The 14,086-nt window shown below is 44.7% G+C and overlaps 1 protein-coding gene across 8 annotated transcripts in view; it reads left to right on the top strand.

Moving 5' to 3' along the window:
* The window catches only part of RASAL2 (RAS protein activator like 2), a 189,562-nt gene that overhangs the window by 85,970 nt on the left and 89,506 nt on the right, over window positions 1-14,086 (top strand). For all 8 annotated transcript variants that reach the window (XM_054210813.1, XM_054210814.1, XM_054210815.1 and 5 more), the window contains exon 3: window positions 6,321-6,447. In XM_054210813.1, the coding sequence (XP_054066788.1) occupies window positions 6,321-6,447 (127 nt within the window). The remainder of the gene's footprint in view (window positions 1-6,320; window positions 6,448-14,086) is intronic.

Genomic DNA, 14,086 nt, shown 5'->3' on the forward strand with positions numbered 1-14,086 from the left:
TGAGGGACAGAGTGATACCCATCAGTAAGGGGGTGGGTGTGAGGGAAGAAGGAAGAGATGTTAACAGCAGAATGCCCTTGCAGCCGAAAGGGAGCACTTGCATCATCGCGAGGCTGGTGTAATTTGAAAACTGTAAGTCTGAAGCATCTCATTTTATTCTCTGTGCGTCTGCTTTGTTACTTCATGGAATGAAAATCCAAGAAGCTTATCCTGTGTGAAATTGCAAGGGAATGGAAATTTTTGACGTTTACAATACTTTGCAAAATGATTATGCATGTATGTCGAAGCCAAAAAGTAGGAAAACATACGAAATGCAAACAGGTAAATGAAAGATGTCTTAATTGTTTCAGGTATAATGCTAAGTTTGGTTTCTTTCAGTTAACGCTGTTAAAATACAGCATTATGAACTGCACGGATTTTTAGGACTGAGGGAACAGTACAGAAATAAACAGAACAGTAAGAAGACTCTTTTCTTATAACATCCCACCACGATGGATTTGTTGTCAACACAGTTTGGATAGAGTATGTGCAAGGGAGATTTTGCGCTGTGCAAGCACAAGAGTAGGTTGGGAATCAGAAATTTCGAGGTACAACTTGATCCAAAAATATCTGTAATTACTTAGACAAAAATAGTCTGACGGTATCACCTTGTACAGTGTAGAAAAATATTAATTACTTAACACCTTGTCAACTTTATAAAATGAAAATAGGTGAGACTGAAGAATGAAGATTATTAATGAAGGGAAGAGATTGATGGCCAAAAAGTAAGTAGAAAGAAAATGAATCCCTGTAGGGACGCGAGAGACAACTTAGCAAATAAGCAGTCATGAGCGACAGGAGATACACAATTACTGCCACATATCATGGTGTGGTAATATCTAGCAGCATCTTTCAAGACTAGGGGAACAGGTCTAGATTGATTCACTTACAAATCAGGTAGGTTTTTTTACAAGGAAGACAGTTTCCCACTGTCAGGAAGGTGGAGATATTTTCATCGTTTGTGAAACCTGTTCCATAGGGTAAGAGCTGTGAGGGCACAGTAAAAACGTGTGCGAAATCAGTGCCATTTAAACAGGGAAAGGGAATGAGTTAGTGTTTATGAAGAGCGGTTTCAGATAGATAATCCATTGCACAGCACTTTAATGAGGGAAGTGACAAATGGCTGCATCTGGTTTTGGACTGCTTTTTAGTTGGGCTTTGTCTGTAATTTGGCTGCTGTCCTGCAGAATCTTGTCATTTTGTGTTCAGTTGGAAATGAAGTTGAACAGTTTTCACTGCGTTAGACTCTTCCTTTTTCCTCCCTGCGCTCAAAACCTCGTCTTTCTTCTTGGATTTAGAGGTGTTTTTAATCAAGGGCAAAGGATAGTGAAGACCTACTACTTATTGGTGGCGGTGACAGAGGCCAGCAGCAGAACATCTCTGATGTACTTTCCTACTCTTGCATCTCCTGTGACTGACACCGGTAGTGGAGTGACAGCAGTGATCCCAAGAGAAAACAGCAGGAGCAGACTCCGATGCACGGGGCCCCGGGGGAGGTTCTTCAGAAATGCTTTCTGCTGTTCTCAAAAGACTCATGATGTTGGCATCTTTACAGCAAACGCGTTTTACCTGTAAATAGGAGTTTCTCAAAGCTGAACCCAGTCGTAAGAAAAGATTTGCTTCAATTCCCAAATGAATGTAATTATTTATTTTCCAAAAGCCCAAAGAAATGTTTGTTGTCGACGTTTTTAAAGTGGATTTTTATGTCAAAATTTTAGACAGCTTCTAACTTTCTCAAGAAAGGTAAAAATTAAATTAATTATTTAACTGTTTCGTTGACATGATTCCAAACTTTCTGACACTAAGTTCAGAAGAGGCTGCAAGTTTTCAAGTTTTTATCATGAATCAGCCTTTCTAGTCTCCAAAAATCTTTTCCGCAACGAAGAAACATTTTTTTCTTACTTCTTTTTTTTTTTTTTAGAGCCTAGCTTTATTTTGCCTTTGAGAGACATTAAATGTGTGTAATGCTCTTACTCCTACTTCTTGAATCTTTCCATCATCAAACTACTAGAAATCCCAAATATAGGGTATATACATAATATAGGGTTAAGTGGCAGGTGATGCTGTTAAAGAGTTTAGAGTCCGAGCTCTGAACCTGGCCTTGTGACATTTTGAAATGTGACAGTGAAATGTGGCCTGGCATCAAGCTTGTCAAGACTGCCAAAACAGTCAGCATCTGGGGTGTCCCTGCCTACCTTCTCGTCCCAGAGTTACGCGGCTCAGAGTCCAGCCCTGAACCAGCAGCTGCAGCACGTCGGCTCAGGCTCAGACGACTCCCAGTTTGGTGAAGTCTCAGCAGGGCGAAGAGCAGAATAACAAAGCTGGATGGGGAAAAAAAAAACAGAGCTGAAAGCCTAAATTGCCACTTAGAGTCCTGACTCTGCAAGACTGTGTCATTCTCTTCGATCCTCTGCTGAACCGCTTGCTGGAATGGCAGGGGCCGGAGGAGCGTCAGGAAGATTGCAGATGCCTGACTTGGTGTTTACGTGATATTTAGTTGTGCACTCGCTTGGGTTTCAGTGCCACTCGATCCGTGAATGCATTTGACCTACCACAGAGCGGTTCATATAGCCGTTTAAAAACAGGTAGCCCAGCCCAGAGAAACGCAGAGCTGCTGACCGAGATCTTGTCGCATGTTCATGAAACTGTATTTTTAAGAGCAGGCTGATCTTATAAGCAATAAATACTGGTTCTGCAGTCTTAGAGTTAGTTCGTTTTTTGTCAATACAGACTGAGACTACAGTTTTGGAGGGGTGTTACTGAAAATAATACAGTACTTCTAAGACAGACTAAAGGGGGGATCTTTTCTAGCTACTTTGCTACTTAAGTCTTGTCCATGAAATTGCAGGATGTTTGTATGTTCTCTGGTGTAGATCAGGCTATGCAGCATTAAATGTTGTTCCTTTTGTGGTTTATAGAATTATTGAGTGAAATAAGCAGCACCAGTTTTTTCTCAAGCCGCGATAAATATGCTACCGCACCAGTCTCCAACAGTCTCTTGCTGGTGTGGAGTTGTACTGCAGTGGATGAACGTAGCTACACGGATGAACTTTTTTTTAGCGTGCAGCATAACCATGTTTCCCTAGTCTGGGCAAACGTGAAGTACAAAAGGCTAAGTGACCCAGAATTAGGACCTGAGCTCTCAGACAGTCTTCCTGTTAATGGCTCAGTTCCTCTTTAAAGATAAATCCTATCTCTGGTATGCAGCAGTAGATTTGTTTTTGACACCAACTCCGGTGTGCTGCAGCCTGTTTGCTTTTCCCAAGGACAAAAAGGACAGTGTGGCCTCAGTTGCTGTTCTCCTCCTTACCCTCGGCAGCAAGTCAGTGCGTCTGTAGCGTCCTCTTGGCTATCATCGCTGGGGTTTTTTTGTGTCAGTGGATTAAAAGAACGTTTCTGTCATCCCATGTCCACAAGCACACGCAGATATAGAAGAGGTCTACTTAAAAGAAAAGGCGATACTCATTTCACAGTTTAAAAAAAAAAAAAAGGCGGAGAAATCTATCCCCCGGGAGTTGTATTGGTATAGAGCTAGCAGTTAGGTGTAGGTGCAACAGGTTCCCTCAGAAAGGAGGGTCACAGGATGGTAGCCTGATGCTTTTAAGGTGTGCAGAAGCAGGAGGATGGTGTGACTAGTAGTAGCTATTCTGGAGATGCGGCTTGCAGCATCCCACCAAAAATGCTCTGAAGGAAATCAGGAGAGGCAGAAGAGGTGGTGGAGCGGAAGAGCGTTTAGAAAGGAATAAGACTACATGGAGCCTCCAGATAAAAACTGAAATTCTAATGTGGGATCTTGACTGAATGAACGTGGCATAAGCTTACAAAATTAGTCTCTGCTTACCTTCCTAATGTGCTCTCGGACGGAGATTGTTCGTCAAAGGAGCTGCTGTAAAAACCTACCAGCAAAGAAAGTAGCCTTAACAGAATAACCGCTAGGGATTTGGGAAACTTGTTTTGAAAAACAAGCCCTCTTTGAAGGAGACAAATAGACTAGCGTAGTAATAAATAGCATTAAAAAAAATGACCTTAAGAGAATGCTAAGTGCTTAAAAGTCAGGAAATGCCAGAACTATTTTGTGAGAGCCATTGTAGTGCAGCTTGTTTCTAAAATAGTACAGTATCTTGTACATATTTTACAACCTTCAGTAGAAATGAATAATATCTTTTTGTTTGCTATTAATACTTGGTTTTCAGAGATGACTGAAGATATGAAAGGATAAGCAGTACAGGAAATATGACAGGGGCTTCTGTTCCTTTAGCTTCAAGCTGTCTTTTACACAGCTGTATGAAAGTAAATTGCCGTGTCGCATGTATTGCAGTTGTACTGTTGAAGCCAAAGTGCGCTGAGATGTTTTGGGCACTGAGGGGTTGTACCTGCCTCCAGCCCCTGGATGCTGCATCTCCCTCCTCCCTGGGATTTCTTCCCGCTGCGGAATAAAAGGGCTTAAGGTGGTCCCACCAAGTTCCAGATATAGTAACAGACTCTAGACCAACAGCTTTAGCAATAAACAATTTATCTTTAAATAAAGTTGCGGTAACAAATACAGATCAGGAGTAGGATTATCCAGGTTGTTACAAGAAGAAATGTAGTAACTCAGTAGCACAGTTATCCAGGTTGAAGCGACAGCAAATCCAGTAACTCACCGATACTGGGCATGCGTTAATATCTGAGCATGCAAAGACCTACAAAACTGCGGTCATAACCAGGACTATCAGGCAGGCCAGCAGGAGGCAGGGCACGGCTTCCTCGGGTGAGCAACTCAGACCAGTCAGTGGGCTCTGCGAATTCCTAATTCCCCGACTGGCGTGTCCTGTTGTTGAGGCAAGGAAGCAGTATCTGGACTTGTTAATCAACCATTACATCCCACCTCTGTCCCCTCTCTGTGCCAGCTCTTTGGGACGCATGGGGCCCAGAAATACTGTATAAGGCAGTACTGGCCCCGGGTGCCCACCCCTTGGTAGTGACTCAATCGAGGAAACAATAATTATTATGGGACAACAACCTGTTTAGCTCAGTACTGGAGATACGTGTTTCTCGTGCAGTCTTCATCTTTGGTGACCAGCCTTTCACCAGCTTGAAGGATCTTTTTTGTCTTTTGAACCTCTTCAGAACAATGTTTATGTTCTTCTGAAGGGCAGAGTGAGGCATGTCTTTCTGCTGATGGAAGCAATGTCTTCCTGTCCGAATTGCACCTGTGGCAAGCAGGTAGCTGTCTGAATTTTTCATCTGTCTGATTTTCTGTATGCAAAGTAACTGGTGCTTGAATTAACCTGTGCTGACCATGTAAACAAAATCAGAAAGCACACGGTTACGTGTATAAATTCATAAAGTAGTTGGGTGCTCTTCCTTATCCTCCAATCCTTATCCCTTTGTACGTGTTTTTCGGATTGGGAGTACTTCAGCCTTGTTTCCTTTTCCCAGACATAGGGACTGTTGGCTTTTTTAGAGCTCTTGGCTGTTGTCAAGATGCCCCACAACTGTAGTGGTAGGTAGCACAATTTATCACTTTTCCTCCAGCATAAGCACCTCTCTAGCAAAATGCAGTCGTCCAGGCAGGTGTTTAAAGGCAAGATTAGCAGAGGAGCAAACCCTGACGGGTCAAGTTCTGCCAAAATTTCAGAAGAGAAACAAGATCTTTATACATTCGGTACTTTTAAAGAGAATTAGCATGCAGAATTTTATTACTATGAAATAGTGAGGACCCTAAGCCTTTCTCAGAGCCTTCTGAGGTCCCACCTCTAGGATGAGTTTGACTTAATACTCCCTTTCTCCATATGCCCGATACAATCAGCAGAATGTCCATTTTTCTCTGATATGCTGTCACTGATCACTGAACATGTGCTGAGACTGCAAAAATGCTTTTGTGATCTTGAAGTTTCGCATGTAGCCTTCTAACCAGCAGCCTCTGCCCGACTTTCCCAGCGAGGAAGCAGGCAAGGCTAGGTAGCAATGAGTCCGGCATTGGAGAACCAGTTTCGAAGGGCAGGACTGCCTTGTTAGGTGGGTCATCTGTGTTGTGACTTGATAGCTCTGGAGTACAGGTTCCTGCACACCTGCATGCAGCCCTCTCCAGGCTGCGCTCCCATCTGCGCGCGCCAACTCTCCTTACCACTGCAGCGCTTTCCCAGTGAGCCTCGGGAATTCCGTGTTAAGGCTGGGCATGCCTAACTGCATCTGAAAGTTACTACCGGAGAAGCAGAAAATTAAGTTCTTATTAAGATGGCATATTAACAGCACGGTCCAGTGGCAAATTAACAGCTGTTGGCATCCGTTTTATGCAGGTGCCCATCGATGGGGTCCAAGAGCCGCAGGCGGATGCTACCAAAGGGCGCTGCCTGCGCCGGACAGTGAGCGTCCCCTCCGAGGGCCAATTCCCCGAGTACCCGCCAGAGGGGGCCGCCAAACTAGGTAAGTGGAAACCTTTGGCTGCAACAAATTGATTTTAATTTATAGCTGCAAGCTGTATCAGAGGGCACTGCTTCCCAGGCAGCATCCTTGCAAAGGAGCCCGCGGAGGTGGGTAGTGCTGCAGCTAGGTGGTGTTGGAGTTCTTGCGACCGGGACGTTGTTTGTATATACCTCCAGCAAAATGACTTCCAAACACGAGGATTTATCCAAACATCGGTGAGGTTATTACAGGGTACCGGAGAAGCTGGGCTGTTGCTGCACACGGGAAGGTTTGTAGCTGTGTTTGTAAGATTGCTGGGCAGCCCTGGGATTTACAACCGAGACCTGCTGAACACAGGTCAATAGGAATTGAGTCAATAGGTCGCTGCGCACTGAGCCAATGTCACTCCAGTCTTCAAGAAAGGCAAAAAGGAAGAGCCGGGGAACTACAGGCCGGTCAGCCTCACCTCCATCCCTGGAAAGATGATGGAACAGCTCGTTCTGGACGTCATCTCAAGGCATGTGGAGGAAAGGAAAGCTATCAGAAGTACTCAGCATGGATTCACCAAGGGGAAATCATGTCTGACTAATCTGATAGCCTTCTACGGTGGCATGACTAGATGGATAGATGAGGGGAGGGCGGTAGATGTGGTCTACCTTGACTTAAGCAAGGCGTTTGACACGGTCTCCCACAGCATCCTCATAGGGAAGCTTAGGAAGTGTGGGTTAGATGAATGGACAGTGGGGTGGATAGATAACTGGTTGAAAGATAGAGCTCAGAGGGTTGTGATTAGGGGCACAGAGTCTAGTTGGAGACCAGTGACGAGTGGTGTTCCCCAGGGGTCAGTACTGGGTCCAGTCCTGTTCAATATATTCATCAATGACCTGGATGAGGGGATAGAGTGCACCCTCAGCAAGTTTGCTGATGACACCAAGCTGGGTGGGGTGGCTGACACACCGGAAGGCTGTGCCACCATACAGAGAGACCTGGACAGGTTGGAGATCTGGGCAGAGAGAAACCTTATGAAATTCAACAAGGGCAAGTGTAGGGTGCTGCACCTGGGGAGGAACAACCCCATGCACCAGTACAGGTTGGGTGCTGACCTGCTGGAGAGCAGCTCTGTGGAAAGAGACCTGGGAGTCCTGGGGGACAACGGGATGACCATGAGTCAGCAATGTGCCCTTGTGGCCAAGAAGGCCAATGGCATCCTGGGGTGCATCAAGAAGAGTGTGGCCAGCAGGTCAAGGGAGGTCATCCTCCCCCTCTGCTCTGCCCTGGTGAGGCCGCACCTGGAGTACTGTGTCCAGTTCTGGGCTCCCCGGTTCAAGAGGGACAGGGAACTGCTGGAAAGGGTGCAGCAGAGAGCTACCAAGATGCTGAGGGGACTGGAACACCTCTCTTATGAAGAAAGGCTGAGGGATTTGGGTCTCTTCAGTCTGGAAAAAAGACGTCTGAGGGGGGACCTTATCAACACTTATAAATACTTAAAGGGTGGGTGTCAGGAGGATGGGGCCAGGCTCTTTTCAGTGGTGCCCAGTGACAGGACAAGAGGCAATGGGCACAAACTTGAACATAGGAAGTTCCACCTAAACATGAGGAGGAACTTCTTTACCCTGAGGGTGGCAGAGCACTGGCACAGGCTGCCCAGGGAGGTGGTGGAGTCTCCAACTCTGGAGACATTCAAAACCCACCTGGACGTGTTCCTGTGTAACCTGCTCTAGGTGACCCTGCTCTGGCAGGGGGGTTGGACTAGATGATCTCTGGAGGTCCCTTCCAACCCTATGATTCTATGAATGCAGCTTTTGCAGATATCTGTAAGTGGTTCACACTGGTTTTTAGAACTGTTAGGTGGTTACGTTTTACCTCACTTTGAGTCTTTCTGGAATTTCCTTTGCTTCATATTTTCCTAACAAGTACTGGATAACAGGTTTTTCTATAACTTACCTCATGCCTGTTCAGGGTGCAGTTCCTAAAAGAACCAACCAACTGCCTGCTGCTGTTGGCTATAATTACGCATGTTGCAATCTAGGGAGAGCAAAAGAAAGGGTAGGTATTAAAAATGACAGACAAAAGCTCTGTTGCGGTAGTTTCCCAAGTCCGAATTTGGCCCAGTTCCCCCTGTGGTTCCACCCCACCTGTGGTTGCATCATAAAGAGCATCATTCCAAGTCTTTCCAGAAGAAAGGAAGAGTGAAGAGAGGAGGCAACCGCACACAAGTGAACTCTTCTTTCTGTTCCCAACCTATGCAAGAATATTTCCTTGGCATAGGCTGATAGGATCTAAGAGCAATTCTTCCTTAGTTCAGCTGTAAAAAATATCAGTCCTGGGAGAGAGTGAACTACAAGGAAAAAAGTAACATGCATCTCTAAGCAGTAAAGCAGCCTTGATAACATTGTTATCAAAAGTGAAAAGCAGGTGAGGTATTTTTCATTTCACAGGCTCAGCTGTTTTCTATGCCAAGGCATTTTATTCTCTGAGTGTATCGCACACAAGTCATTAATATCACTCTTCTAGGTAGTTAATTAACACATTGGAACTGTAGTACTAATTTATTTGTATTTGCCAATACCACTTCTTTACTCTTCTGTGTTTGAGGAAGGCAAATAGGGTTCTTTTTTTGATTTTGTTTGACTCCTGGGTTACAAACCTGAAAAGAAACAGGGCAGGTCAGGGGTTTAGGAGGGAAAACCGCAAAATACATGAGGCTGAGTGGCATAAACAGAACTCCTACCGGATTCATTTGTGGCATTTCAAACGCAGCTCTAAATGATCATCTTGTTTTGCCATATGAACAAATACTCGTTCTTGTTCGGGATTAAAACCAGTATTAAATACATTTACACAGTGTTATAGGCAAATTACTTACTCCAGGTGTGTGGCTAGTGAGATGAATGAAGAATCCTTTTGCAGCCAGTCTGCACTAGGCAATTAATATTCTTTGCAGCTTTGCAAGCTAGAAAGACCTTTAAAATCTAGGATTTAAATGCCTTCTCTTTCTATACCGTGTGCAAAAAGTGTGTAGAAGAATTTCTAGACTTCACTGAGCATCTGAATAGCTGGAAATCACAGTGTTATGTTTTTGAATGTAACACTATAACCTTCTTCATTTGTCTTGAACTGCCATACAGAATGGATGACTGTGCTATTGGGGTGTATGTCTAACTATGTATTTTGCTACAATTTTAGATGCATGTGGTATCTTGTAGTGTGCTGCTCGATGCATGCTTGTCAAGAATATATTAAAATTACAAGAGAAAGTCATATCCACATGGTCTTCTCCATACGAGAGCTGCAACTGTAGTGAATATGAATGTCACACTGTGTGTAGCTAAAGGAAGTGGGCATGCAGCGGCTGGGGAAGAAGAAAGGCATGAGCTGGTGAAAAATTAAGCAATGCCCATACTGTGAGGAAGGATGAGGGTAAGTGGGAGGGAAGGGTTATATATAATCTCTAATTGCAGCACCCTAGGTAGTTCCCTTGTTTTCACATCCTGGTTAGAAATATCTCTTATCACGATTACAGAAAAAAGTGGGTTGTTGGAAAGCAGTGGGAATAGCTTTGCGTCAAGATGTTGTGCCAGAGGACAAACCAGTGAAGGAGCCTATTGAACATCTTTATAAAGAGAAAGAAACGGATGGTGGCAGCCAGAATGGATCACCAGCAGTACAGATAACAACTGGACTAAAATAGCTTTGGAATGGACACCAAAAGCTGAAAGGCGCAGCAGAGGCAGCTAAAATATCTAGTAGAGAAATTGCTATGCAGAGATGATAAGAATATCTAGCTTCTCCTAGGCAATCATGTGCATAACATGGCAACAGCAGGCGCTGCATCTTATGATTATATCTGAAATTCTTGCAGATGAGCTTCTTAGGGCTGGCTCTAGCGCAGAAGTTAAGGCATAGCAATGGCATTTGCTTTTTTTCCCCTAAGTAAGGTTGCCATACCTCTCTTGTGATTGATTGATTGATTTTTTTAAAAAGGCCGGGGGGGATCAAGTGATGGAACTCTTTTTTTTCCATCTGTAGCATTACAGTTACACCTTGTGTGAAACGTAAGGAGTATCATATGAGGTCAATCTTCTTGTTAATGGAGCAACTGGAACGGTGCGTGTTCTTCAGGGACTCTGCATAATCAGCAATAATACCCATTCTGCAAATTTCTGTGGCATCCTTTATAGCATTGTGCGCATATCCTTGTAGCACCATTCCTAGGAAGCACGTGGGAGAGAAACTACCCATGTTACAGCTGAGAAGTTGAAGCAAGAGATGTGTAACTCATCAAAGGTCAACACTGAGTCAAGCGTGCTTTACCCAAGGGCTGTTGTAGTCATTCTTGCTGTCTCTCTCATTTTTACCCTTGCTGCAGGGTTGGCTCAGCTGTTCGCGAGGCAGCTGCTGAACCACCATGGTTTACAGTCCCGTGTACTAAGATAGACACCAATTTCCACATACTTCAGTACAGTAAGCTGTAATTTGTGATGGTTCAGCAGCTGCTAGAAGAGCAGCTGAGCCATCCCTTCTGTACAGCCAGAAACCACTGTGGTCACCCTCGAATGAGAGCCGGAGGGGCGGACACAGAGATGAAACACAAGATACAAAGTGACTTGTTTAAACACTGAAAACTAATAAGATCATTTAAAAACTGTAGCTCCAGAGGACACTCACCATCTACTGCTAGCTCAGGAGCTTGCCCTCTGCTTCCAGAGAGTGGAGAGGATGTTCCTAATGTTGATGTTCTTAATTCCTATCTGGAAGGTACGCTGTACACAGAGTTGTGTCAGCAAGCCACCTGTTAAATATATGCCATGAAATTTCCTTGCTACATAGTCTGTATCATTGTAGTAATACCTCTCTGTGACTGAGTAGACACACTCTAAATATGCCATTTACTTGCTAGGATTTCATCTTGGCAGCACTTACTCAGAGGTGCTTCCATTCAGGGAAGCTAAAAATGTAGCTGTAATTTCTGCCTAACTCCAGCTTGACAGCCTCTTTCCTCCTTGTTTCAAGCGTTACTTTCAATGGGCTAATTCTGTTATGAAGCGTGATATAGGCCCTGGAGACTGGCACCTAAATGTTATAGGAAGAGGTAAGATGAAAAGTCAAGCTGGTCCATCTCTTGTACTTGCCTCCGTTTCTGCTTCAGATCCTGCTCTTTATCTAACAGGTGTATTTTTTCCTGCTAGGGAGATTACATCCCTTGTAATGGATCATTGTTTATAATAGCATATTGGAATTAACCATTCATACAGTAAAAGCATGATTCACATTTCCACCATTCATACTGTTTGACAGACTAGTAACAGTTATTGCTTCCTTTCCCAAAATAATCCTCTTCTCTCTTACTCTGCTTCCTTCTCACCACCTGCTCATACTAAATGAGAGTTGTAAGGGAGCATACGTAGCGAAAGTTTTGATTGTGGCATCTGGGTGCGTCTTTGTGGCATTAATAAGAGATTTTTTGCCTGCATATATGAAAATTTCAGGAGGGATTGAAAGTGGGGAAATTATTTGGGTTTGGGGTTTTGTGTTGTTGGTTGGGGTTTTTTTCTAATTTATTTTTAAATTATTAGGAAAGGGCATCATCAGGGAAAGAGTTTTTTGAGATCCTCTGATACTTAGAAAGGCTTGTGTCGATGCAAATGGATTTTTGTGTTATATTGGGAGATTAAGTCATCTGAGAAGAAAATGAAGACTCTTTCACTTGTTGAAACAAGTTAACCCTGTTTTTCCTCAGTCACATCTATGACTGCTGAGTACGAAGGCTCTTATGAAAAGATTGGTGAAAGCAGGTCAGAGGTGAAGATGCTCTTTGCAAAGCTTTGTTTTGTCCTCACCTTGAGTCACTAGCATTGAGTCATTAGCGTTTTCCTTCCCCCCCCTTTCTTTTCCCTTTCCCCCCCCTTCTTTTTCCCTTCCCCCCCCTTCTTTTTCCCTTCCCCCCCCTTCTTTTTCCCTTCCCCCCCCTTCTTTTTCCCTTTCCCCCTTTCTTTTTCCTTTCCCCCCCTTTTTTTTTCCTTTCCCCCCCTTTTTTTTTCCTTTCCCCCCCTTTTTTTTTCCTTTCCCGCCCTTTCTTTTTCCTTTCCCCCCCTTTCTTTTTCCTTTCCCCCCCTTTCTTTTTCCTTTCCCTCCCCTTTCTTTTTCCTTCCCTCCCCTTTCTTTTTCCTTCCCTCCCCTTTCTTTTTCCTTCCCCCCCTTTCTTTTTCCTTTCCCCCCCTTTCTTTTTCCTTTCCCCCCCTTTCTTTTTGCTTTCCCCCCCTTTCTTTTTGCTTTCCCCCCCCTTTCTTTTTGCTTTCCCCCCCTTTCTTTTTGCTTTCCCCCCCCTTTCTTTTTGCTTTCCCCCCCTTTCTTTTTGCTTTCCCCCCCCTTTCTTTTTGCTTTCCCCCCCCTTTCTTTTTGCTTTCCCCCCCCTTTCTTTTTGCTTTCCCCCCCTTTCTTTTTGCTTTCCCCCCCCTTTCTTTTTGCTTTCCCCCCCCTTTCTTTTTGCTTTCCCCCCCCTTTCTTTTTGCTTTCCCCCCCCTTTCTTTTTGCTTTCCCCCCCCTTTCTTTTTGCTTTCCCCCCCCTTTCTTTTTGCTTTCCCCCCCTTCCTTTTTCCTTTCCCTCCCCTTCCTTTTTCCTTTCCCTCCCCTTCCTTTTTCCTTTCCCTCCCCTTCCTTTTTCCTTTCCCTCCCCTTCCTTTTTCCTTTCCCTCCCCTTCCTTTTTCCTTTCCCTCCCCTTCCTTTTTCCTTTCCCCCCCTTTCTTTTTCCTTTCCCCCCCTTTCTTTTTCCTTTCCCCCTTTCTTTTTCCTTTCCCCCCTTTCTTTTTCCTTTCCCCCCTTTCTTTTTCCTTCCCCCCCCTTCCTTTTTCCTTCCCCCCCCCTTCCTTTTTCCTTTCCCCCCCTTTCTTTTTCCTTTCCCCCCCTTTCTTTTTCCTTTCCCCCCCTTTCTTTTTCCTTTCCCCCCCTTTCTTTTTCCTTTTTCTCCCCCCCCTTTCTTTTTCCTTTTTCGCCCCCCCCCTTTCTTTTTCCTTTTTCGCCCCCCCCCTTTCTTTTTCCTTTTTCGCCCCCCCCCTTTCTTTTTCCTTTTTCGCCCCCCCCCTTTCTTTTTCCTTTTTCGCCCCCCCCCTTTCTTTTTCCTTTTTCGCCCCCCCCCTTTCTTTTTCCTTTTTCGCCCCCCCCCTTTCTTTTTCCTTTTTCGCCCCCCCCCCTTTCTTTTTCCTTTTTCGCCCCCCCCCCTTTCTTTTTCCTTTTTCGCCCCCCCCCCTTTCTTTTTCCTTTTTCGCCCCCCCCCCTTTCTTTTTCCTTTTTCGCCCCCCCCCCCTTTCTTTTTCCTTTTTCCTCCCTTTCTAAACATATACTGCAGTTTTGTGGCTGGAGAGGGAATAGCCACCAAGACTGAGGACAATGTGGGTAAGCAAGCCTTACACCTTTTAGGAGCTTCTACATAGCAAGCTCTGTACATACAGTGTCTACTGCATGTCACTGTCTATTCATCCTTGCATAGCTCTAGCTCATCTTCCAAACTTTTATGCTGGGGACATCTTCACTTCATCAGAGAACCAACTGGCCTTTAGTGCCTTAGCCCTCTCTGTAGAACATTGATAGCTGTTACTCAGCTGTTGACTCCCATCTCGGTTCTGCAGGTCTTCTCCCCGTCCTTTGGTACAGTTGCATCCA

Source organism: Rissa tridactyla, chromosome 8, assembly GCF_028500815.1.
Source record: "Rissa tridactyla isolate bRisTri1 chromosome 8, bRisTri1.patW.cur.20221130, whole genome shotgun sequence".
NCBI lineage: Eukaryota > Metazoa > Chordata > Aves > Charadriiformes > Laridae > Rissa > Rissa tridactyla.